The 27,510-nt window shown below is 28.0% G+C and overlaps 2 protein-coding genes across 2 annotated transcripts in view; one reads left to right on the top strand and one right to left on the bottom strand.

The window, feature by feature from the left end:
• Positions 1-946: 946 nt before the first annotated feature.
• LOC142320333 (hemocyte protein-glutamine gamma-glutamyltransferase-like) overlaps positions 947-27,510 on the top strand; it is a 120,315-nt gene continuing 93,751 nt past the window's right edge. The window contains exon 1 of the mRNA XM_075358038.1: positions 947-997. The gene's annotated coding sequence lies outside the window, so the exon portion shown is untranslated. The remainder of the gene's footprint in view (positions 998-27,510) is intronic.
• Positions 5,478-26,314, bottom strand: LOC142320011 (carboxypeptidase Q-like). Its single transcript, XM_075357691.1, has 6 exons — positions 25,911-26,314; positions 19,393-19,543; positions 18,158-18,407; positions 16,217-16,457; positions 7,080-7,262; positions 5,478-5,736 (listed from the first exon to the last, which is right to left on the bottom strand). Exons 1-6 carry the CDS (start codon positions 26,312-26,314, stop codon positions 5,478-5,480), a joined length of 1,488 nt encoding a protein of 495 aa, XP_075213806.1.

Below are 27,510 nucleotides of genomic sequence, written 5' to 3'. Positions count from 1 at the left end.
TAAATATATTGTTTTGATTAGCAATAAATGCGTACGCTTTGAATTAGAATTTCATTACAAGTTAATAGAACAATTTTTATAATTTTGAGAGCAATACGCAACTTCTTTTTAAGGAAAAATAATTTTTTTTTAAATTCACTAGAGTGAAAAAAATTTTAAAATCAAAAGTCGAAAAGAATATAATATTTGAAAAAAATCATATCAAAATTTTGAACAAAAACGTTTACCCCCACTTCGTCAAATGATTTTACTTAAATACATGTTCAAAGTACATCCTTCAGAAAAAAAATAATGAAAGAAAATCATAATTTATTTTATCAATTTTTTAAAAAATATTTTTGTTATGTTTAAAGAAACTGAAAAAAATTAATACAGAGAGAAATGCCGATATTATAGTTCATCCAACATTCATAAATATTAATAGTTTATATTGACCGCAGGAAAATACCTCGGACGATAGTATAAGTTTGTTAAAACGAGAACACGTCATACTTACGGAAAAAAACGGCTAGTAAGATACGTTTGTTAATTCACGCACGTTAAAAAGCAGATAAGTCAAATAATTTAATTCAAAAATACATCTTTTTTTCTGATTTAACCGATGGAATGTATTATGCATTAATGATTAGGAGTGTGCAGAATAACATATTACCATTAAGTAACTTGTCAAATGGGGAAAACCTCGTCTTCTTCAGGGGGGCGAGGACATCTACCAAAGCAAATGTAGGTCAATGATAAAACTCTGGAAGTAGTTTATCTCCCTCTTTGTTTCATCTTATGCAGTATTCTGATCGATAAAGTCTACTACTGTATATGACTTCCGTTCTTGGAACTTCAGACATGGATGATTTTAATATGTATATATAGTAGTAGTTATGTAAATATATATATATGGTAGAGGGGATGAGTTAAGTAAATAAAATACTTCTTCTTAACCGGTTTTATTGTTAGTTTGATTTCAACTAGTGCTCTCATATCTTTGTATATTCCAAAAGTCGTAAGTGTCTTTTTAATTTTTTATTAAAATTTATTAACTGCTTTTTTGATTTTATAATGTTATAATAAAAAATTAATTAACTAATATTTTATTTATTTTTGCTAGCAAAAGCTGAACAAAACAAATTAGTAAAAATAATTTTTTTTTGACAGTTATAATATATATAATAATTAGTAAATTAACTGTCAAAGAAAATTATTTTAAAAATGTGAATCTATGGATTTTTTCTGTTTAGTACTCAAAATATTCTTTATTATTTGGGAATTTTTTTTTTTTTCACACAACGTGAAGAAAATAATTTTGATTTTCTCAATTTTTACTTCCTTGTATGAAGTAATGTAAGTATTGTGATCACAAAAAATGTTGGTTTCTAGATTTCAACAGAAATATCCATTTTGACCAGTTTTGGCGTGATGTCTGTACATATGTTATGTATTTCATATAACTCAAAAACGATTAGCCGTAGGATATTGAAATTTTGGATTTAAGACTGTTGTAACATCTAGTTGTGCATCACCCCTTTTGATTGCAATCGACTGTACCAAAGTGTCCAAAAAAGCCCAAAATAAAAAAAAAATTGGTATTTTGGACTTTTTCTTAACTGTAGTAATAAGTTAAGAAGTACAGTATGGTTTATAATAATGAAACCATGTGCCAAAACTGCTCGACCAAATTTTACGTATTTAATTCATTACCAAGGATAATAACCATGAGTGTTTTCTATTGCATATTTCACTTGGCTTCAGTTTGGATAAACAATCAAGGAGGCAATTTTATATAAAATTTTTTAATTAAGTTGGTAAAAATGACAGAAACACTACATTTTTGTGGTTTTCTACAATGTCTGTTTCATTTCAAAAGTCGAATTTCTGGAACTTGTATTTGCTTTTGATTTACTTTATGTATACATCAGTTTCCTGAAAATGAAGATCTCTTTTTATTTGTCACAAAGTTTTATTAATTTATTGAAAATTAAAATAGGAAAAGTGTGTTTTTTAACTATAATTTTTTAAAAAAAACTATTGAATTTGAATTCCACAAATTTTAGTACAGTATTGTTTTACATTTGAGACAGTTACTACGGAAAATTATTTATTAATTTGAAAATGAACAGGTTAGGACATATGTTTATATGATGTTTTGGTTCAAATGACTGTGTGCGTGTGTGTGTGTGTGTGTGTGTGTGTGTGTGTGTGTGTGTGTGTGGGTGTGTGTGGGTGGGTGTGTGTGTGTGTGTGTGTGTGTGTGTGTGTGTGTGTGTGTGTGTGTGTGTGTGTGTGTGTGTGAATATTTATACACTTGTATTAAATATTTTCTTTAGACGTGTTTATTGACAACAAATACAAAAATGTAGTACGTCAAAAATACCTGTTAGAATTACTGTACCAGCTACTGCATCAGATAATAAATATAAAAATATAAAAACTGACAACAAACATATATAGACCCGTAAAATGGCAATTCATACATTACCCAAATATTAATAACTAATAAGACAAGACTTTAAAATAATTAAAACATATTTGACAATTTGCAAGCCACTAATTTATACACTTTTTATATTACCTGTGAAGTATGAGTACTTTCATAAGGAAAATATTTTGCCACAGTATCCTGTGTTGTGTTATCATGGTTTATCAAAGAATATATAAATAATATTTGAAACATTAATCTATAATTATAAATTATCTACATATAAATGATTTTTTTAATTTTATAATTTCACTAATAATAATTAAATAAAAATGAAAAAGCTATATAATCTATAAATAAACTTTGATGAAAAACTTTTTGAAATTCTGATGGGAATTTGATCACTCTTAATACTGTTAATTATTTTTGTTCAGGAATTATTTAAATGTACAATATAAAAGAAATAATAATATCAATTTATTCAGGAATAATAAATACAATATTCAATACCATACAAGAATACATTTAATCTGTTATTTAATGTTACACACTTTTGTAAAATTGTATTTAGCCCAATTTGTTAGATCTAGTAGTAGTAATAGTAGAAGTCTACTGCCTGCCAACATAGAAAATGTCTAAGTATAATCTAATACTTGAACAGACAATTCATTTATAGATTTTATAAATATCAAAAAAATGTTAAAAAAAAACCTGAATCTTGTATTCAACATTTTCTAAATACATGGAATTGTAGTTCCATGTATTTTTTTTCAAAGCCAATATGAAAGAATATAATAAAAAGCCAAAATTATAAATTTAATATTATATTAGTAGCACAATTTCATATAATTAGAAAATGAGTTGTTTTTAATTTCCTTTTTTAATAGACTTCAGAAAAGGAGGTTTGCAAATTAGCTGTTTGATTTTTTTATGCTCCCTTTATTACTTCCTTGTACAAAGTAAAGGATGTATTGTGATCGCAAAAAATTTCGGTTTTCAGATGTCAATGGAAAAATCCATTTTGACTAGTTTCAGTATGACGTCTGTACACACATAAATATGTATCTCACATAACTCAAAAACGATTAGCCATTGGATGTTGAAATTTTGGATTTAGGACTGCTGTAACATCTAGTTGTGCACCTTCCTTTTTGACTGCTATCGACTAAACCAAAAGTGTCCAAAAATCCAAAAAATTTGGATTTTGGACCATTTTGGACCAAAAGCCCTCATCTAGAGCTTTTCAATGATATATCCTAAATAGTACTTATATTCATTAGTTCCAGAGTTATAGCCAAATAAAATTTTAATTATTAACCTCTAGACTGTAAAAACAATTTTACACTAGATAATTCAATAATAAAAAAAAAAATTGAAAATAGTTATTAGTAAAATAAAATTTTATATAATTTTCATTTTAATTCAAAAATTTGTACAGAGATGAATAATTATTAATAAATCAATATATTTAAATAAAAATAAAAAAAAAAAAAATGTATATGAAGTCAAGTCTGATTCAAATCAGTGTGTGTACGGTTACAGATCCGACACATTCTCACTTACATCACATAATTACCTGAGTGACATGGAACAAAATTAATATATAAACTAATATAGAATGCTGATATGGACAACACAAAAAAATGTGATGCAATGTGATGTCCACCACAATGCAATTGTGTACCTGCCCACTTTATTAAAGAATTGGAGGATCGTATTTCACTTTCAAATGAAATAAGCTTAAATTTGTATATGTAATTTAATAGGCGTACAAGGAAGTAATGTGATGTCCACATCAGATTTTTTTTCCTGTAAATATTTTGTTAATTCTTTACTTTGTTGATCATTTTATAAGCATTTTTCAGACAATTTATAGAAGATTTTTTTTTTAAATAAAAATTTTCTTGGTGAACATAGACAATTGCAAGATATTTTTTCGACTCTGTAAATGAAATGATATTGTTATTTTCTAGATGATACTAGATGTTATTTTAGTGTAATATATAGCCTAATTGTTGGACTGATATCTAAAAAATTTTGCATGAAATTAGTGGGAAAACTTAAAGTAAAAAATAGTATATATTTGCACATTGTTTCAGTTCAGGTTCAATAGTAACTTGTTTCTCATTCCAAATATTCCTTTTTTATTTATCAAAATGCAGGTTTCTCATCTTTATGTTTCTGGACAACTTTTTTACAGCAGTTTTACAGTAAGCTTACTAATTTTTTTAATAAAATAAACTTTTTTTAAACAAATAAAAACTGACTTTAAAAGTGTACTAAACAGTAAAGACAGTACACTTTTTTAAAGTTTTCTTTAAATTTGACAATGAAATAAGCACCAAACAAGAAATTAGTAATTTATTGTAAGTGTTCATTAACTTGAGACTAACTTCAAACTGTTAAAATTAATGTGAAATTAATTAAATTTATCAAATGTGGTTTTTTAGGTTGTTATTACCTTTTTCATTTTAATTTTAATAAGAAATACTTCATTCACATTTTATTATGATGTTGAACAAATGTGTCTTGTGTAAACCTAAATAGAAACTTTTATATTTTATTATTGTACCTTTATTAATATATTCAAAATTTTTTCTCTATTCAATAAAGGATCCGAATCTCTAAAAAAAGAAGAGACTAAAAAGATCTAGGAAAGGTTGAATCCTTTTAGAGAAAATCTAGATGTTGAATATGGTGTTAACAATTTTCCATTTTCTTAAATGACAGGAGTCACTAATTATTCCAACAGTTATTTAAATTAAACAAGTTTTTCAGAATGATGAATGTAAAATTCAAAAAATATTTACAAAATTTTTGTGAAAAATTAACAGAAAAACTGTAACAAGAAAGTAATTGTATCATTTGGAAAAAATTAACTAAAAATTTTGAATAAGCAATTAATTACAACAGGGGGAGAGGGTAAATATGTAAAACATTATATTTAAAATAACAATACTAGAGAAACAAAAATTATTAATTATATTTACAAAATTAAACAGGTTGAACTTAGTTACGGACAAAATAATAATGAAAATAAGAGTTTGAGAGTTAATAACTATATAAACTACTGTTTCCGTTTAGGAAGCTCTACAGGCATATCTGCAATTACATAAGCTAAAGATGCGTACATAGCAACATTTTTGTCCAGATCATCTGAATTAAGAACTGACATTGTATCTCCACTAGTATGATGAAACCAAGTATACATGGTATTGTTATTAAGCACAGTAGCTCCAGGTATTCCAAGTTTTGTGAGTACAGTAATATCAGAGCTAACAGTTTTGCCATTCTGAAACTGTGTAGCATTAATTGGTTTCATCAGTCTGAAAATCAGATAATTTTTATAAATATTACTTAAAACATCAATATTTACATAAAATAACATTAACCCAATATTAATGATTGGTGAAAAATATGATAACTGCTTTAATTTTAATCATAATTCCACTGACCTCCACAGTCAAGCTCTGTTCAAAACCCAGCATGCATTACTTCTCACTTGCTACAAAATTCACTCATCTCAGTAAAAAAATAACTGAGCGTTACAGGAGTCTTATTATTATTAAGTGAATAATTAAATAAATAATTTTCTCAACATATTTTTAAGCAATATGTCAGTACATAATCTTAAAATAATTTTATACTTATGTTATTAATGTGAGTTTTAATGTATTTTTTTCCAAGTGCAGATATTTATCAAAAGAATAAAAACAAGATTATCGCAAAAATAAAAACTGTATTCTGTAGCTAGAAACCACCTCTGTTATTTTCAGTTGTTTTTTAATTTCATAACTTTTTTGTGTTTTTTTTTTTTTAGGTAAATTACTTTTTTTTATTATGTCATTATTTTATTGTAGAAGTAAGTCATAATTCTGTAAATTTTATAGTTTCCAATTTTATTTTTATATTTTGTGTTTATTCCAGTTAAATATTAATCAATTTTTATAATATTTTGCAACTCTCCAGATTATATATTATAGCTTTCTTGATTTAGAATTTATAGACAGAAGCATATCTTAGCCATTGTAATCAGTGAACCTGTAGCTTGTTGACTTATTATTATTATTATTATTGAGTTGGGAAGACCTAATATGTTCGGTTAACAAAACAAAATGGGAATGTTAGGATGAGAGAGAATGGCGATCAAGAGTCAGAATCAAGGATTCTAGCTTTAATCAAGCTTAAACATTATTGATCTGGCTGAACCATGAACTGTCTATCTTCCGCATGAGAAAGTAAAGCATTAATCTTCTGAACTATGTCAATACAGAGAAATATTACAGTTCATACAAGATATACTGGGCAATTTCTTTCATATTTTTTTTGTGAGGGGAGGTTTCATTATGTAAATATAAAAATTGTTGTAATCACAAATTGGCTATTTTTTAATCATTACTTTAGAGACAATTTAAATTTTACTAAAATATTAAAATACATCAAAATAAATTAATAAAAATATATTGAATGCGTTAAAATTTCAGATATCAAACATTAAATCTCAATAATAAAGTTAAAGATAGGATAAAACCTCAAATTGAACAGAATGCTCATCAGCCAGTAACAACATGTGATTGTCACTGAATTATTTAAGAATTATTTAGTGTTTTATAAGTTTAAGAAAAAAAGCAATTTAAATGTACTGATGAATAAATAACTCGACCCTTACTTAGTTACTTCCCTAACAATACAAGCTGCATCGGCTGAGCCAGTAAACTTTACTCCTTGAGGGTTAAATGTACCTTCATCAGATTCCATAACCATACTAAAATTTTTAAGCTCATCTTCATGATCCTTTGCATATTGCTTGACTCCATAAAGTCCTTGTTCTTCTCCAGTCCAGAGAGCAACCCTACAAAATTATCACTAATGCTCATAACAAAAGATAAATAAATTCAAAAGCTTAATACGCAAAAACACAGAACATAATGTTTAATTGTATAACTACTTTCTGAATACAAATTCATTTCATTTAATAGGTAATTTTGTTTATGAAATTAATTTTTTAATTACACATTGCATCATAATGATGTAAAACAGATTTCAATAAACGTTCCTGGATAAGATTTTATATCTATAACCTATATTATATTCTGTTAGAATGTTTGTTCTATTAATAAAGAACTATCTATTTTAAAAATTATATTAAAAGATTTTTTTACATAAACAATATTACTTTGTTTATGCTTAATGATAATTTTTATTACTATGTTTAAATAATGCTAACTGGATATCGTAATTTTTTTGAATACTTGTAAAACAAAATGTACATAAGTATTTAGTAATTAATGCTGTTTATTATTTTATTATATACCTACCATTAATTTATTAGGTATATTCTCCAAGTTTCATCACCATTTATTTCATAATGAATGACTTATGTATTAATATTAACTACAGCAACATGCAAACTAATCCAAACGAAGGGAATTTTTTGTTTATTCCTTGTTGCTACACTGCTAGACCACACCCATTCCTTAAGTATCTATCTAATGTGAGGTTATAGTTCTTTGGTTATTTAGCAATTTTCATGTTATAAATAGTGTTTTGTGAAAGTTTATTTCACTTTTAGTACAAAATTATATTTTTGTATTTTTTGTCCTGTGCTGAATATATAATAATGTAAAGAAAGAAAGTGTTCAAAAATTGTTTATCTTTCTGACCATAATCAGTATGACACATTGTCAATAGCTTCTGAATGTGCTGTAGGACTAGGGACAGGGAGTAACATTTCAAAACACTTACTCATTCCTTTTCACCTCAAAGGGAAATAAGGCCGTAAAAGAAAACCCTACTTCAAAATAGGTTCAATTATTAGTGAGAAAAAGTAAACTCAATCCAAAATTGTCTACTGTTGACTCAAATTGAGAATTAGTAGCCAGTCGAACAAATTTACACATGACAACTGTTAGACACCAACAGCCAGCTAAAAAGTAGCTTTTAACACCAACAATGTGCAAAAAAAGGCTCTTTTGGGCCAAAGCTTATGCTAACTGAACCAAAAAAGATTGGAAAAATCTTATGATTACTGATGAGTCACATTTTTATATTCAAGGGTTCCATAGTTAGAAAAGCATCCAATGAAAATAAATCACTGGCTCATATCCAACAACCAGTTAACAATCCCAGAAAATGTTTTTAGGTTGTTTCACATTTGAAGGCTCTTGTTCATTACTTACAGTAGATGGTATGGATACATCAAGAATCTGAAGCAAAGGGTTGTTACATAACTTCAAAACAAATTCCCACAAGACTGTTCAAACACGATTTGGCGCCATGCCATACTGCCAAAAAAGCGAAAAATTTTTTCAAAGAACAAAACAAAGTGTTCCCATGGTCAGGCAACTCCCCAGACTTAAATTGAAAATCTTTGAACAATAGTCAAAAAATGACAAAAATTAATTTTACCACAAAATTGACTCATTAAAGCAATAATATCAATATGGTTTCATGATGAAAAGTTAAAAGAATGTGTTGCACACTTGTTGAATCAATGCCAAATCATGTATGTGTAAGAATAAAGGAAGACATATTTAGTGAAGTGAATAAAAACCAGTATTTACTTTTACTTGCAATATACAAGTGTTTACTTGCAGTTCTGTGAATAAACAACAGTAAACCAAATACTTGACAAGTATTCACTTTACTTGTAAAACAGGGAAGTGAATAACCTTTACTTATCAAGCATTTACTTGTAACTACATGGAATTACTGATTCCGGTCAGACTTTACTTAAAACGAGTGAATAAAATCCTAAGTTCAGAAGAGTATTCAAGTATTTACTGGTAGAATTTCAAGGTAGCTATTTAGTAACCTCATCAAACTTTCATTTAAATTTTATACTTGATATGGCTGCCTTTGTCAACATTCGTCAATCAAAAACTTACAAAGAAAGGCGAGCATCGAGTCGAAGAAGATATGAAGAACTAATTCCTTTTACAAAAAATCAGTTGAATTTTTGACGAACGCTTTTTTGGAAGAAAGTAATGAAAAGCGAGGAGGAGCTCTGTCATCGCAACAGAAGATGGAGGCAGAGACAGAGACAAAGACAGAGACAGTATCTTTGCAGCATTTCAGACCCTGGATTTTAAAACGGTGTCAGTGAAGACTTCGGGATTGACCGTTCTACAGTATGCAAAACTTTCAAATACGTTCTGAACAAAATAAATGAAAAGGCATCTGAGTGGATTCATTTTCCACTGAATGCTCATGAGTTAAATGAAGCCAAGAGAAAAAGGAGTTCTCGATTTAAAATGCTGAGCGTAATACGTGCTGTGGATTGCACGCACTTAGAAATAAATAAACCAGCACGCTACGGAGACTGTTACATAAACCGTAAGAAGTATCCCAGCATCAACGTTCAGGTAACATGTGATTCCACTGAAAAAATAACTAGCTTTGATTGCTTCTTGGCCGGTTAGCTCCCATTACAGTCGCATTTGGAGACGGAGCAGTGTTTGCCAAACCATTGGTAAATTTAATGGTACGGTATGCCTTTTGGGGGACAGTGGGTACGGAATTGCCCCATGGTTAATAACACCTTTTAAACCAGCGGGAAACAGGCAGGAAGAAGTGTTCAATAAACAACATTCTAAAGAAAGAGTTGTTATTGAATGCATTTTTGGTCAGCTTAAGAAACGGTTCCCGATATTGGCGAATCTTGTTCGTGTAAAATTGGGAAAAATTCCAAAAGTATTTGAGGCATGTTCTGTTTTACACAATGTTACGAAACATTTAAATGACGAATATGGTGAGTTAGAAGAAAATATCAATTATGAAAGAGAAAAGGATGAAAATGAAGAACCAGAAGAACTTGAAGAGGATGGAATTCATCTCAGAGGGCAGGCAAGAAGAAATGAAATCGTGGCTTTGTTGTTGGAAAATTGATTTGGAATAAACTCCTTATTTTATCAATTTTTTATATTTATCATTTATTAAAAACTTTTATAAAATTTATTATTATTATTATTATAAATTTGTTATTCTTTTCCTTACCTCATTTTGTACATAAAAAAATGTAATAAGTATAAATAACAGGAGAAAAATAAATAAAGAGAAAAAACAAAATTAATCATTTATAGTGGATATTTCTATTTTATACTGGTGTGTGTGCCTGCATGTGCGCACGTGAATGAATGAGCACGTGTTAACACACATACGCACACGGCCCCCGCAAGCATAAATGGATTTTTATTTTTTATTTTTTGGAAGTTATAGGTTTTTATTTTATTTTATTAAGGCTTACATATACAAAATTAAATAAATAATTTTTTTTAAAGAAATACAAAATTAGGATTACTTCAACAATATGTATTGGCTGAGATCAAAATCTCTGTTCTCTTCATTAACTTCGCACCGTTCTGTTGAAGATGATTGCAGCTGACGTAATTTAATTTTCTCTTGTTCCAGTTTTGTCTTCTCTGACTTAATTTTTATTTCCTCTCTCTTCATCTGCATTCTTGGAAGTTTCAGCTGCTCATTGAGAACGAGTCGTTGAAGATCAGTGGTTGATAGATCGGCTGTTTCATCAGTGTCCCAATGTTGTCTCTCTTTTTTATGCTTTTCAAGCTGTCCTGATTTTAATGATTTTCGTCTGATGACTTGTTAGTGATTTTGTTAGTAGACTGGGGTATCTTCTTGAATCCTATTTTCAACTCCTACATTGGTTGTTCCCGGTATCTGATGCAATACAGGATTTTCTTGAATTTCAAGTAACTCAAGGAGGTTTGATTCCCATTTTAGTAATTTCACTGCTCTATTCCCACTTTTATTTTTGTCAGTTTTCTTTTTAAGAAAATGTTTTCATGTTATTTAACATTTTTTTTAGTTTTTCTACTGTAATTGACTTCCCCGCACTTTTCTGATATTCCTTCTGAATAGTGTTCTATGCTTTTTCTTTGGCAGCAATTCTTTTATAACTCGTAGACCGGTCTAAAACAACGGTGTTGTCTTTAAGAATATTTACCAAATACATTCTGCTACTTTCTGACGCAGATGGCTCTACTGGTTCTTGTACTTCGAAATTAGTCTCTTCACTAGACATGATGATTTTTTCTAAAAGACTGGTATGCAAACGGTGCTGGATTGATTAAAACATAAGAAACATTTGATGTATTGACAAAAGTGTCTGAACATGATGATGTACAGGATACGAATCATATAAGTGTTTACTTGATAAGTAAAGAGAATACTCGATAAGTAAAAGCAAAATGGGAAAACTACTCGCAAATACTTGGACAACTACAAATGTTACAAGTGTTTACTTATAAGTATTAGTAAAAGGTTATTAGTCTCAAGGGTTTACTTTACTTATCCAGTATTTACTTTAAAGTAAAAAGCATAGTTTATTCACTTCACTAATTAATTACTAGTTATTCGCAAACAGACATGATTTTTTTTTCTAAATAAAGTTACTTTTTATTTAAAAAAAAGTAACTCTTGTATGTTTAAATTAATTTGTACACTACTGTATGTATAACCATTGCTCTTTTTTATTTATGATGATACACTTTGTAATGTTGTGCTGATCCAAGGGTTTTTCATGGTTTTTCTTGATATTTCCAGGGAAAACAGGATTGTTCTTACTGGAACTGCAGTTCCAGTTGTTCCAGTTTGTTTAGTTTTATTGTAAACCTAACCATTTCTGATCTGAACTATGTAATGTATAATTATATTCCAATGTGAATTAAGAATTCATTTCATTTTGAATGAAGCGTACATGAAAGTGCCTCAATGTTATAAAAAAGAAAACATAAGCAATTATATGAATCTATAAGAAAACTGATTTCAATTTTAATAAACTCATCATTGGTTGACTGGCACATTATTAATTTATTATTATAATTCCACAACACCAAGGGTCTTGTAAAAGTACTTAAAACTAAGTGCTTTCCTTTTGTTTTATAGGCCCTTTCTAAAAAGTAAAATTGGAAAAATTTGGTGATGTTTTGGCCTATATTATTTTCTGTTAGCCTTCAGCTATCTAGAGCATCTGTCTGACTGTTTTGCAAACAGTTGCGTATCTCATTTAGTAGTTAAATGTACCAGTGGCTTGTTAGATTTTTGGATTTCAATGTCAGTATGTGTTGTTAGTTGATTTGAATCCGTCATAAGATTGGTGGCTGGGTGACAAGTAAAATTATTGTATTATGTGGATCATTTTCTTTGAACTTTATACTAATAAAATAATTTTAATGAAGAATAGTCCCAGCCCAGAAGAAGAAGTCCCTTGTAGAACCAATCTACAAGGGAGAGGTGGACAGACCTCCTACTCCCACTCAGCTCCATCGCAGGGTCCTGCACGACATTTACCACTCGTACTACCATCAACTTAGAAATACAGAGAAGACTAGCTTAATGATCAGTAGAAGAAAATAAATAAATTAAGAAAGGAACTTCTGAAAATCAGGACAGAAACAGCCAAAGAGATCAGAAGACAACAAAGGAACCACCAAAAAGAAATTCTTCAAGCTATAAAAAAATTTACAATAAACACCAACGGGATTACTACAAAACATTTAAGCAACACCTTTCTAAATTTAAACCAACCTACCATAATGCTTAAAGATAAAAATGGAAAAACAGCCCACAATAATCAAGGCAAAGAAAAAATACAAGCCGATTACTTCAACAACATTCTAAACTGCAAAGAACCTAAGGCATTAAAAGTGAATGAAAAGGATCAAAATAAAACTCCACTAGATAATGTAACATCCCTACATTTCAAGATGTAGAATATGCCCTAAAATCCCTTAAAAACTATAACGCATTCAGGGAGAACCAACTTGTTGCAGAACTAAGGAAAAATGATAATATACAAACTAAAAAAAATTTACATAAACATAAAATTGATATTTGGAGTATTGAGAAACTCCCAAAAGAAACGAATCCTGTGGTCATCCATCCCTTACACAAAAAAAAGAGAAAAGACAGATCTGAACAACTACAGAGGAATCTCCTTGTTAGATGTCACTTGCAAACTTTTCTCTAAAATTCTCTTAATCTGCATACAAAACCAATTATGAAGAACTGGGAATACCAAGGAGAATTTAGACCAAGAAGAATTGTCCAGATCAAATCATCAGTTTGCTTGAAATGGATAATGAAATATTATAGAATGAGAGAAAAATCACTGGTTAAACTTCAAGAAGATTGTTCCACCAAGAATCCCTTCTAAAAATCCTTAAAGAATTTGGTCTACACCAGAAGTTAAAAAAGCTAATTGGGACAGGGACAACCCTTAAAATTTCAAAAGAGAAATTTAGGACCAAAATTTCTGAACTTCAAAATAAAACCAGGACTTCAACAGGGGGTTGGACACCCCTTTACTGTTTTATTGCGCCTGGAAAAGTTCATGACTAGAATGACTGAGAATGGACTAAAAAGTGCAGGTCAACTACTGGTACTAATATCAATCTTAATAGCCTTGCATTTACTGATGATCTTGTTCTGTTTGCAACAACATAGAACAAACTCAAAACACTAACTGAAGAACTGGAAAAAATAGCAAAGGTTGGATTACTGATCTCATTAGAAAAAACAGAAGTTGTAACCATTTTTAAAACAGAATCTCCAGTCCTCCTACTAAATAATAACAAGAAATTAAAAATAGTTGACAAATTTAAATACAAAATGCAAAATAATAACTTGAAACTTTAAAGAAAAAACAACAATTGAGAATAGAACAATCAAATTTAAGAAAGCCCAAGGATTAAGACAATACAGTTGAAAAACCTTTAGTCACTACTGCGACTTCCTTGTGAAACCCTGTACAATCTAAACTTTAAATCCATAACTGATAAACTGCAAATAACTGATAATAAGAGTTCTCATAACCAAACCCGAAGAAAATGGATATTTCCCAACAAGATTCTCTACATGACATCAGAATCAATCATCCAAACTATGAGAAAACGAAGACTAGCATATTATGGACAAATATTACACATACCAGAGACCAAACCGACAAAACAAATTTTCAATAAAATCAAGAATTACAAACTGAAAGAAATGATTCTGGGAAGGGAAGACAAGAGAATCCTAAAGGAAAATTCATCTGACTCCCGCTAAAAAAGAGATATACAACATAATTACACAGAAGAAATAAGGGCAACCAGGTCTCGACAGATGAAAAACTGTATGAAAAGATATTGGAAGCAAAAGGAGAAGTACATTGCTTGCTCACTCTCTTACTCATTCAAGGGTTTTGAAATAAAGGATTCATTAATGTGCTCCCCAGAGGGCATAACAATAATAATAAAATAATTTTACTTAATACCAACGTAATGGCATTTGGTAATATGTTAAGACAGAAGTTATTCATGAAAATTGGATAACCATTCACAATAACGTCTATCCCATTAACAGGCTGACTAAGGAAAGGTGAGGAGAGAATTGGTCTCCTGTAATTTCATTGAAATGAGTGGGCTGTGCATCAGCAAGCCATGTCTTTCGATATGCTTTGCAAGCCTTGCAAGTGATAGTTGTGACAACTTCAATCGCTCCACTTATAGGCATCATTACTCTTAATAAAAATAATTTAAAACACAGAAATTAACAGTATAATGACATCATTACTTTCAGAGAAATCATGCCTCAGAGAAAATATTATGTTAAGATGTGTAATTTCATAGTTGAAAAGATGAATAAATCTATAGTTGACTTATTAGTTCATCTTGTTTTCAGGTGGGAGTAATGCATATTGCTGTTGACATTAAAAACAAGACTGATTATAATTATTTTACTTTTTTTCTCTTTACTGTCTCATGGAATTATTTTGTGGGAAGCTGCATCAGGGTGGGAAAAATGTTTAATGTGTAAAAGAATTTTTAGTGTTTTAGTATGACTTCTAACAGAGGACTGTAGTTAAACAAAATTTTATTTACTTTAGTCTATGTATTCTGAAAATTTCATTTTTATTTCAAATAATAATATTTTAAAACAATATGTACTACCGCATATATATTCACAATTTGGTCAAGGGAATACAGTACCTCTACATATATCTGCTGTTTTCAAAATAAGTCCTACTTTCATCAGTATCAGATGTTATAATAGGTTGCCAATTAATTTAAAGGAAAGTAGAAAATTTTAATCTGATCTTTAGAGGATCTAATTGAAATGCTGATTGTTATGTCTTATTAGACTTTCTTTTAAGGATTGACTACTGGTGCTGCAGGGACAATATTCAGTTTCATTTTATTGCATACAATGCATTTTCATACCAGATTTTTGTTATTCTAATATTGACATACTTTTAATTGATAGTTAATTTTTAAAAATAAATCAATAGATTTTGATTTAAAATCATGTACCAACTGCAGAAACATGTGAATATAATAATTTTTTACATTATAAAAAATAAAATTAATAAAAATAAATATTTTTTTAACTGCCAGGTGATTTTTTATGGATAATTTAAATTTAAAATAAAATCTAAATTTATTTTTTCTAATTCATAATTACAGATACTGCGGTCATATGATTAGTAATTAAAACAATATAAATACATACAAAATATTCTATTTTAGATGTTTTTATTTTTGTAATTTTTCTAGAATTTTGAAATTTAATTCTTTACTGGCAACAACTTATTTAGTTGTTGCAATACATGATTGAAGTAACATTATAAAAACTTTAACCAGATAGGAATAGAATAATTCCAATTTTATATAAATGTACTAATAAAATGTACAACGTTTATAAAAATGTATTAATCAAAATTAACTAATAAGTTCCTAACAATTTATCAATGTAATTAATAAAGAAAACACTTTTTTAACTTTCAAGTAAGATTTAATATATTACCTGACAGTTCGTTGGGGTCGTAATTCAAGACTTTTTAACAGAGCAACACTAAACCAAGAAACAAAAGATCCAGCTCCATCATCCAGAGCACCTCGACCATTATCCCAGCTGTCTATATGACCAGACAGTAACACAACGTTTTTTTGTTTTTGTGTACCACCTATTTGTGCTAAAATATTTCTTGAAGTTTTATTTTCTTCAGAACGAGCTTCCATATATAAACGAATTACTATTTTACCACCTGCGAATGTTAATTACTTTGAGAACTTTTACAAATAAATGTAAAGGCATTCTAAAATATTATTACTACAAACATATTTTTATCTTATATGATATATTACCTTAAGTTACAACTAATTTAATTTATTACAGACCTTCTATAATTCATTATTTATAAAGAACTTCTGTAGCAAATGAAAATTATAATCATTTTGTAGTAATTCATAATCAAATGGAGTTGGAGGACTAACCAAACTACAGAGAAAAAGATAAAACTTGTTAAAAGTTTTATAAGTCCATTTTTATAAATGGACTACTGCAGTAGCCCATTTATAAAATTTTGTGGTGACAATATGACTTCTTTTAAAATGCAAGTCAAAAGTAGTCCCTTCAACTGTAAAAATCTGCCAATTTTATGAAACTAGCAGTCTTCAAATTGTATGCTCCAGAAAAAAAACAAATTCAAGAGAACTTCCCAGTTACATTCAAATCCCAACAGTTTTCAAAATTTAATTTATGTTATTTTAATTTGGTGTTACATTTTAAAGTAGGCTGGGCTATATGAACATTTTTTATGAAACCCTACCTTAATATTTTATTTTTTTTAAATTGTTCTAACTTTTGAATATTTAATTTATTGGCTTATAACGATAATTTTTAATTTCTTTAAACGAGGGCTTATTGCAAAAGAAAATTTTTCTATAGGTAATTCATTCCATCCTGAAAGTTTTAAAAACTCTTCCCAACCTATTTAAGTGAAATGTTTTTTAATTTTTCTAAATGTGGTGTTGTTAGGGTGGTTGTAGTTTACACAATTTATCACATTAGCAGAGTAAACTACTTATATCAGAGATCTTTTTTTACTACACTTTTTAAAAAATTTAAAGTGTTTTTCATCCTTAAAAAAAAAATATTACACTTTATGGCACCTTTAAATGGACACTTTACCAGATGACAGATTTTAGGTTAATTTAAAAAGTATTATATAATAAAAGGTTTATTATTACATTCTTTATTAGAAAATAAATAAGAAAATAAGTTAGATCATACTGGTGATAACAATTTTGAATTTTATTACTGGAAAATGATTTAATCTTAAGCTCCATTAAAATGACTGCTAAGTTCTGTAATACTGCTGCCAGCTGTATTTAATTAATTTGTTCATAATACTTGTATATTCTTTTATAATTTGGTATCTATTGCTAATAATTAATGATTAGTTATTAAATAGTGAGTACTATTTAATAATTTACTATTACAGAAATTACTATTTAAAATTTGTTCATTTTGTTCAATTTATTATTTTTTACAGTTATACTATTAAGGTTTAAAGTATTCTTAAACATATGTTCAGAAATTCTATTACACTTTAGAATAAAAATTATGATTTCTCTAGACATCTGCTTCTTTTTTAGAAAAAAATGCTATTCCAAAAAGTGGCTTACTGTTTTGTGTAATTTTTTTCAAGAGTAAGACAATTTGACCCCTACTAAGGGAGCAATCTGCCTAAAAAAAACAATAATCCATTAAGAACTTTTAACAAATTTTGTTTGTAATATCAGAGTAACTTGCACACAGATCAATCATTACCCTTTTTATGTAAAAAAATTAAATTAATATTTCAATTTTTTTTTATGCAAAATATTAAAACTAATGTTTTAATTATTTTCACTTACATTAAATAATTATGAAAAAATCTAATGGGTGATAATAAAAAACTACCTCTTTTACTCATTCGCTGTAGCATATGTGCATCTTCAATAGTTATACTTGCAGTTGGTATTTTCTTCACATTATCATTATACTGCTGTTGACCTGCATGTGGAGTATTTATCGAAAAATAACCAATAGAACGTACTAATGATGCAACTGCTCCCACTTTAGCAGCTTCTACAGCACCAGCTATTCTGTATTTTACTGAATCAAGATATGAGGTTTGCTTTTGATTGTAAACCACAATTTTACCTTTTGCCTGTAAAATATTATAAGTTTAAATCATGAATAATCATAATAATTTTTATGCAGTTTTATTTCATGAGTCAAAGGAAACGAAAAAGAAATAAGAATAAAAGAAAAATCATACAGTGTACAGAGAATTGAAAACAGTTCATGAAATGTTAATTGTTGATTTAAGATCAATAAATTTACATTACATGAAGTTTTACATACAGTGCACTAAAAACTAAGAACTCTGGAAAATAAACAATATGAAATTTATCAAGACACTTAATTTTACAAAATCAACATATTAAATGAGCACATCATAGATTAAACGCTAAGATTAATTGTTTTATATAATAACAAATAGTATTATTTTACCGCCACTTTTTGGCTATTCCAAAAAGTGGCGGTAAAATAATATTATGTAAAACAATTAATCTTTTTCAAAAGTAAGACAATTTTACCTCTTACTAAGAATAAATTAAGACATACATGTATTATTTAATTACATTTAAAGAGTTTCATAACTTACGTCATTTCCAAGTATCATTAGCAACAATGCTATTGCTCAGTCACCAAAGGAAGAACTCGTAATTAGTTTTGGTACATCCTTTGAAAAAACAATTTTCACATATTTTAAAAGAAAATCATTTATAATTTCTAAATGTTACTTGCATTTTGTCATGCTGATAAGTAAATTTTAAATTATTATTTACACTTTTTTAATTTTTTAAAATTTAATACTGCTTCTTGTAATCTATAAGCTCATTTTTTCACAGTTGGTATTACATAAACTCAGTTTGATAGTAAATGATATTAAATCCTACTGATCAATTACACTAGTTTAACTTTTAAAATTCAATTAAATGTAACTTTACCATTAATTAAGTTTGAATCTGGTTCTTGCAACATCATAACACCAGCTGACAATTGTGCTAAATGCTTATCAAACCTATATGATTATTTCTTTGTCAAAGTATCTTTTTAAGAAAAAAAAATAAAAACACTTTTCTTACTTCTTCAGCCCTTCTGTATAATTCATCAAATGTATTCACAACTATAGCTTCAGCAACGATACCTTCTGGTGGTGTAGAAATACTTCCACCTAGACCAGTTATATGCATCTTTTGGGGTCTAGGCAAAATTAATGCTGCGGATTCTCTTCCTCTGTAAGAAAAATTGAAACCAATAGTTAACACATCAATGATTGTTTATTCATTAATAATAATTTATTTAATTACATATGACTACCTACTTTAAAAATCAGTTTTTGTTGAATATCTTATTAAGAAAATAATGCTTTTTATCTTATACTATCCAAATTAATGAATGTAGTGAAGTTTAACGAAGATTTTCTTTATATCTTTTCATTTTATTTTGACAAAAAACTTTTTGGAGATACTTCAATCATCAATTCTCTCACAAAAAAATTAAATTTTTAAATAACATTAGTCATGAAAATAAAATAAAAGTATAAAATTAAATAATGTTAAAAAAAATTCTACCTCCCCACCAAGAGCAAATTTTATTACTGCGTAACATACAATTCATTTTCACAACTAGAATAAATCTCGTCTTCAATGAAATTTCTTATGTTTATGATTATAAATATATTAAAAGATCTTTTTTTTATTATTGATAACTAGGTTTTGGTTTATTTTGTTAAATTTTATTGGAGCCTTTATTTAAGCAGGTTTCAAGCTCTATTACAGTTTAATAATCATCTTTTATAGTTTCAAGTAAAGCAGATTACTCTTATGGCTTATTATTTCAGTTTATAACAAATTCCCAGTTATTTACAGGAATTCTCTATTATCTTTAGTATCATATCCTCAAATTGTGGAAAAAGGAACTTTTTAGGTCCTTGTCATAATCATACATTACAGTTTTTTATTATTATAACGTTTTTTTCCTTTTTATTTATGTATTACTTTTATAGTTATTTAATTTGTCTTAAATGCTAGATGTAATGTATTTACTAAATTTTCAATTTTTATTTTTACATATCTTCTGTCAAAATCAGCTTGCCTCTATTTGGAGAGCCATAATTTTTGCTAAAAAAGGATTTGGCCTTTAAATAGTTATTATACCATTAAAATCATCTATATATTCTGTATAAAATGTATAAATAACATGTAAATTCCAAAAATGTATGCTCATACAAATCTATATCGTGTTTATCCATTTTCTAAACCAAACAGGGAAAAAGCAGTTATGTTTTAAAAATCAAACTTAGGTATCAGCAAAATAATGTAAAAATAAACATTTATTAAGTTTATATTGTGTTTACCTAATTTTTTTTCTATTGATTCTGCTAAGTTAAATTTCAATTTTTTAAGTGCAATAAGAGATTCATTCAGGATGTGATGGATATTTTGTATTAAGTTTAATACTATTGGAATTGTTAGGACAAGAATTTAACTACCATTTTGAAATCAAAATAAAATAATGCAAAATGAATGACAAAGTCTGATTTAAAACAAAAATATGAATTAGTAACTACGGTTTATTGGGGTCATTTTTATAATACAACTGTAGCAACATATAGCTAAATTATAACTCATCATGAATGAGTTACTTTATTAAAATCATGTACAAAACATTTATTATAATCAGAAGTCATCTCTATTTTTGATTGTGATCTGATGTAATATTTTTCTATTGCATTTCATGATTGCTTAGGCTAGGTCAATTTTAGGTTTTTAAATAATAAGTAATTAAATAATAATTTAAAATATTTTATTCTGTTTTTGAGTTTTTAATTTTACCATTATCACATATTTGAATCATAGGTTTTTATTTTATCTACCTACTATTACTTTTATTTATTTCTATGAATTTCAAACACATTCTCTTTTTATTTTTCTGGAGCTGCTTTGGTAAGGTTTTCTTCCAGTTTTCCTAGATCCTTCTTAGCACATATGAGGAGTACCTTTTCTTACCTATTACAGAGAATATCTACTCATTCCTGACAGAGTATACTGTACAACTACAACCTGACATACTGACAGAGGGCCATTCAGTACATGGTAGGGTTAACAAATTATGAAACTTATAGGTAACTTTTTTTAAATATTTGCAAATGAGGCGTTAGGTTTCAAATCCAGTATCTTCAATTTTAGGTAATTCTTAACTAAACATATGTTTTTATTCATAACTTAATTATCTGCACTGTAGTAAATTTATCTGGTTTAAAATGCAGGTAAATCAAATACTTTTTAATAGTTAAAAAAAGAACCTGGAATAAACAAAGGTAAATCCATGATGAAAGTAACAAGGTGTAGCATTGCGCACAGTATTCGGCGCGCATGCGTATACGCTCGTCCCAAAATCTTATTTTCTACTGGGTTATTTGAACATATAAGTAAGGGATTTTGGGACAAAAGTTTTTAGTTGTACAAAAATTTTACATGATAATGATTAAACGAGCTAACAATCGAATATTTATTAAATATAATAAATTTTTTTTTTAATAATCCTTAATAAAAATAAATATTTTATACAAGTCTATTGATTCTTAAGAGAATTGAAATTGATTGTTAATTAAGATAAAATTCAAAATAATGAATGAAAACCTAAACAAACAAACAGGGGACATATCTTATGAAGTGCAACTTCAAAATTTGATAACTAAAGATCTGATATTATTTATTTTGGTCAATCTTCGGAACTGATGATTTTTTAGTTTAATTTAAAATATTATCACAAAACAATTTTTGAAAGAAATTGCTTTTAATAATCTAATTTACACGGGAAAATGAGATATTACTTATTTTTTTTACGGATACCAAAATGAATATTACTTTATAATACTGAAATAAAAATAAAATAAAAAGTTGTTTAGTGAAAAATAATTTTATATTCAATAAACATATTTTTCTAATGAGTCAAATGAAATGCAAGGGATTTTCTAGGTAAACCATTTTAAACCGCGTGCAATAAAGAGAACAATTGTTCTGCATTCAGGTTTGATATCTTAATCCGTTTTGTTTTACAACTCTGACTCATTTTTTTACCTGTACAAAGCAGAAAAGAATTTTCTCTCTGAAGACACAATTCTGTTTTAGCTTTTACACGGATAGTTTGTCTTGACGATTTTATAACTACTCGCTTTTAAACAGTGTTTTTTTTTTTTTTATACAAATTTATTCTGATACAAATGTAAATATGCCGTCGTGTTATTTCCCCCAATTGTTAGAGCAGAACTGATTCGCCAGCGAAAAAGAACGTGAAATATTTTCCGTTCCTGGAGAATGAAGCATTACAAAGTGTGTGGCTACAAAAATGCGGAAAATCACATGATAATATAAAAATTGAACATGGTAGGTTCAAAAGTGTGTTTTTTATCTGAATTTAAATTTTGATGAAATAAATATGATTAAATTTCGAATTCAAATGCCTGTACGGGAAAAATGAAAAGAATATATTACTGGCTAATCTATCAGTGGAATGAAATTTTCTCTGAACTTATTGACTTCATCTTCAATTATTATTAAATTTTAAGTTCTAAAATTAATTAATCTAAAAAATTATATGATTTATACAAATTAAATGTTTGCATAGATGAATTGTCTCCTCCCCCCTTGATAATTCTGCCTTAAATCGCATTGATGTCTTGCTTCTGTTTGTGCGCTAACCGCATAAACGAATTTAAACATCATGGCGGGAAAAGGATTTTGGGACGAAAATCCTTTTCGTCCACTGCGCAACGCTGGGTGTGCGACACCTTGTTACTTTCATCATGGGTAAATCTACACAACACTGGAATCAAAACCAAGTAAATCTAGATCCACCAATCACAACTCTGCATGCCACTGAATATTGAGGTTATGACAGAGTTTTTGAGCTTATTAAGAAAAATACAAAAACTTTTGAAGTAATTGCTAATCGATCTAAATACTTTGGTATTATAGAAAATCATTCTACTGTTGTCAACAACTTTGCAGTTACTGACTGGAAGAATGAAGCACATAGGGTGTGGAAGCAATTAGAATTATGGCATTACAAAACTAGTGCTTGTAAGAGATTTATTTTAGAACGACTTTGCACTAAACCGAATGTAATTGTAAGGGGAGAATTATACTACAAAACAAATCGTGATAACGCTAAAGTTTTAACTAAAAGTGGACTAACTGTAACTGATATAAACGATATTATATTATTGAGGCTGATAACTCAAATAATATTAGCAAGGAAAAAATAAAGGATGTCAAATAGTTGTTAGAATCTCACTACGGTAAAGACTGGCAGAATGACAAACTCCAATATTACAGTGAAGTTTTGAACCAAGCAGAACATTTAGTACAGTTCCTTTTAATGAAGAAATCTGTGAAATGGTTATTGATATTTTAGTTGAAGAACATTTACATGCTTATTTATTTTATTTCACTAATTATGCAATTAATGCATAAAACATTTTTCTTCAATTTTAGTTAGGAATTAAGCTATTATTGTATCTGTATAATATTAAACCTATATTTTACTAATTAAACTAGTCATATATTTATTTAACATTAAACACAACACTGGTATGAATATCCTACAAAGGCAAGACAAAAGTTAAATCTTAGTTTCAAAAACATATTTCTCCAATAAGGTTGGAAACAAAAACAGGTAAATCTATATGTTGGTATCAAAGCCAGATCTCCAAATGCCAAATTATTAAAAATGTTGGTGCAGTATTCAATAATTATCTGTTGTAATTAGCAAATCTCACCATGCTGGTATACACCAAGAAAAATTATATTGATAAAATGACAGAAAATGAATGAGGCAGTATTCTTCCTTTTCTGACAAATGTAACAGGAGGAAGTACGTGGTTTTGTAACCAAATAGCTCAAATAATGATTGATCCTTTATAATTTATTGATGAAATAATTAACTATATGCAGATACTGTATAGATTAACTATTTATAAATGTTTAAGTAAAGGTAGACAAACACAAGAAATGGAAGATATAGGTTTGTAGAGAATATGTTATAGTCACGAGGAAATTACCATATAACACTAAGTGGCCCACAGATGCGCCACTGAGGAACAACTGCATTGGCTAGGCTTTTTGGATTTTTCGATCCAACCTAAATTCCCTGTTGCTCAAACACGCTCAAGAAAATCTCTTGGTGCACCTAGTCAGTTTAGATTATATCACAGCTTAAGGTGATTATGTTCTGGCTGTTTTTTTTATGTTTACTAGCAACAAATTGTTTTCAATTTGCGTGATGAAATGTGTGAAAAAAAATTGTCTAATACATATTTCTTAGTAAACATGCTTTCTGGAATTAAAGTAAATACATAAACATTGGCATATCTATTTGAGGATGTAAAAAGAAACTTATTAAATCTAGTTAATTTACACCTATCATTAAAAAAAAGACTATCGTTAATATTTCTATCATTTGTAGGCAGACTCTTTTTTGGTTCTGTTAGGATACTCCTTGTTTTTTGCAAGCCAAAATCATGGCTCAGATTCAAATTTTGATAAGATCTCTGCTTCAGTTGACCTGCACAAAATTATTAAATTATTTTTCATTTTCACTTAGAAAGCACTAACAGTCCACTAGAACTGTAGTTTCTACTTACACATGTATTGGAAATCCTCAAGGCCTGTCTGAATAGTTATTCCTCAGAGGAATTCCTATGCATCTACAGAGCCCTTTATTATGTGATTTTTTTATTTCTTTATGCTAATTTTCAGAGGCTAAATAGAACAGATTTATCAGCATTATTACAGTTTGATGTACAGGTTGATGCCAACCTGCTAGATAAAGTAATATATAAAAAATATCACAAATGTACCATTTCACTATGTAAGTCATCACATTGGTACTTCTGATATTTAAAAAGAAGGTTATAATTGTTTTTAATTCTATGAAGGGGGATTACTTAATAAAAGTAAGATTCCTATTCCCAATTAACAATTAGTTTTAAGTTGTTGGATTAAGATTGTTGTTAATTTGGATAGCTGGTGTAAATTAAGGTCAACCCCACTGACTCACTTTGGACTAAGCACAGTATCACTGGGGGATGATATTAAAAAAATTACTTCCAATCTCACTACATTATCTGCAATGTTTATTAAAAGCAAGTTCATACCAGTGTTTTGTGTTCTTAAACTTTGTAAATGCATTTATCAATTTGTTTCCCAGCCCAGTTTTTCTTACAGCTTTTCTATAAAATTTCTAAAACCTTTTAATTCACAACAAATAATTCATAATACCATTTGTTATTAACAAAAGACAGTCCTAAGAAGAATTAACTGTTCATCTATTATGTAATAAAAAATAACTTCTTGTCTTAAAATAACATCTTAAGGCAAAAGTTTTACTCAACATATACACATTCATCTAAGAAATTTTATAAGTATTTCATTGTCTTAACATAAAAATTTATACCAATATTATGCATTTTTCTTTCATATTTTCTTCTATTATGGGAAAAGCTTTGCTAATAACTGTAGAAAAACCTTTAAATGGTAAACACAATTTAGACTTTTTCTTTAAAATAAATTAACAAATATTTTCTATTATAACCAACCTTATCCAGTGAGGCACAACAACAGATTCACCATGAACATTTTCTAAATTATAACTTGATAATAAATTCAACATATAATCAATAGAATCTTCTAAGTTTTGAGTTCCAGTCAATCTACCACCAAATTTATCAATGAAATTACCAAGCTCGTTATAAACTTTTCCTTTAAATTTTCCTTCAGTAACAGATTTAACAATCTTATTAACTGTTGGCTGATATTCTGCTATTTTCTTTGTTACATACTCATCAACATAACATTCTATTGATGAAAAGTCATCAAAAGATTCATTTATTTCAGACAATAAATAAGTTTCAGCATCAAAGCCACACAAAAATCCTTCATTAAAAGCAATTATTGAAAATAAAATGATTAAATTAGTTTTGTTAATAAAAAAATTATTCATTCTTAATGTGTACAGTCATAAAAAAAAATCAAAGCAGATTATTACAATATTTTAATTTCACAAAAAAGTAACGTCATTTTGCCGTTACTCAAAAGGTAAATTACCGCTGTTTCTATTCAATTATTAATTATGATAATTATTTATCAGGTTATCTTATATCCTGCAAACAGACGGAAAAAATTACTATACTTTAAAATACAATAATTTTTTAAAATGAAAACATAATAGAATATAAACAAGATTATTGTTACTATATGTCGTCAATAATAATGAAAAGAGTTATCAGTAAAAAGATTAAGCACTAAATATAAAACTTTAAAACGATATATAAAATTCAACACATGAAACAGCTATTTACTGACACTAAAATCATAAAAGAGAAAAACATTTAATTTTTCACGTAAAGTTACAGTATAAAATTGAACACTAATAGCTTCGCTACATTAATTAATTTGTTCAGTAACCTGAAACAAATAATATAAGTTGAAAGGTTGGATCAAGATGGCATATGCAACTGAAATATTTAATTTGAGCCACAATTTTTAAGATTACATATCAAATTTGTAAACAATTAGGCAAACGTGATGCAAAACGAGACAAAAAATTCAGAGCATATTTTGCACTGTTCGTAAAATGCATTTACATGAAAATAGTGCCTAAATCGATATACAATACGCGTAAACTTAGCAAGTAATAACGCATTCCTAAAATTGGTAAACAGTTACTGAAGTAGTTAAATATAAATAAAACTTCTGATTAGAATTGCTGGAAACTGTGAGTAAAGATTTACAATGCTTGCTCTAACCTAAAAAAGATGTGATCTAGGTGAAATTCAGCGAACTGTTGGGAGATTATCATCAGTTAATAAAGCGATTAGAAATTAGATTATTGTTGCTGTTAGATTGAACCATATAATTTAATAAATTACATTAACTGTCTGAATTAAAATCTACTCAACTGATGCAAAAACAATTCATTGGTACCTTCTTCACAGATTATACAACTTTATCTATATCTGAAGATAATTTTTTTTAAAGGACTAAAGTTCTACATTAGCAGTTTAAAAAATTATTCACTGGACAGATTATAACTACGTAACTTTAAATATGGATAAAACTATTGAATTGTACTTTGAAAGAAAATGTAACATTGTTAATAATGTTGATAGAATTCTCATTTCAGATAAAAGTTCTTTG

Source organism: Lycorma delicatula, chromosome 2 (assembly GCF_047948215.1).
Source record: "Lycorma delicatula isolate Av1 chromosome 2, ASM4794821v1, whole genome shotgun sequence".
NCBI lineage: Eukaryota > Metazoa > Arthropoda > Insecta > Hemiptera > Fulgoridae > Lycorma > Lycorma delicatula.
Note: the sequence above shows the minus strand (reverse complement) of the source record. Positions and strands in the feature narration are given on the sequence as shown.

What these genes read in the sequence shown, in the direction of transcription:
- LOC142320011 (XM_075357691.1), bottom strand. Translation starts at nt 26,314, where the DNA reads ATGAATAATTTTTTTATTAACAAAACTAATTTAATCATTTTATTTTCA. An exon ending in GTTGTGCCTCACTGGATAAG is followed by an intron (nt 19,544 to 25,910) that starts GTTGGTTATAAT and finishes TTTTTCTTACAG; the next exon opens with AGGAAGAGAATCCGCAGCAT. An exon ending in ACAGCGAATGAGTAAAAGAG is followed by an intron (nt 16,458 to 18,157) that starts GTAGTTTTTTAT and finishes TAACATTCGCAG; the next exon opens with GTGGTAAAATAGTAATTCGT.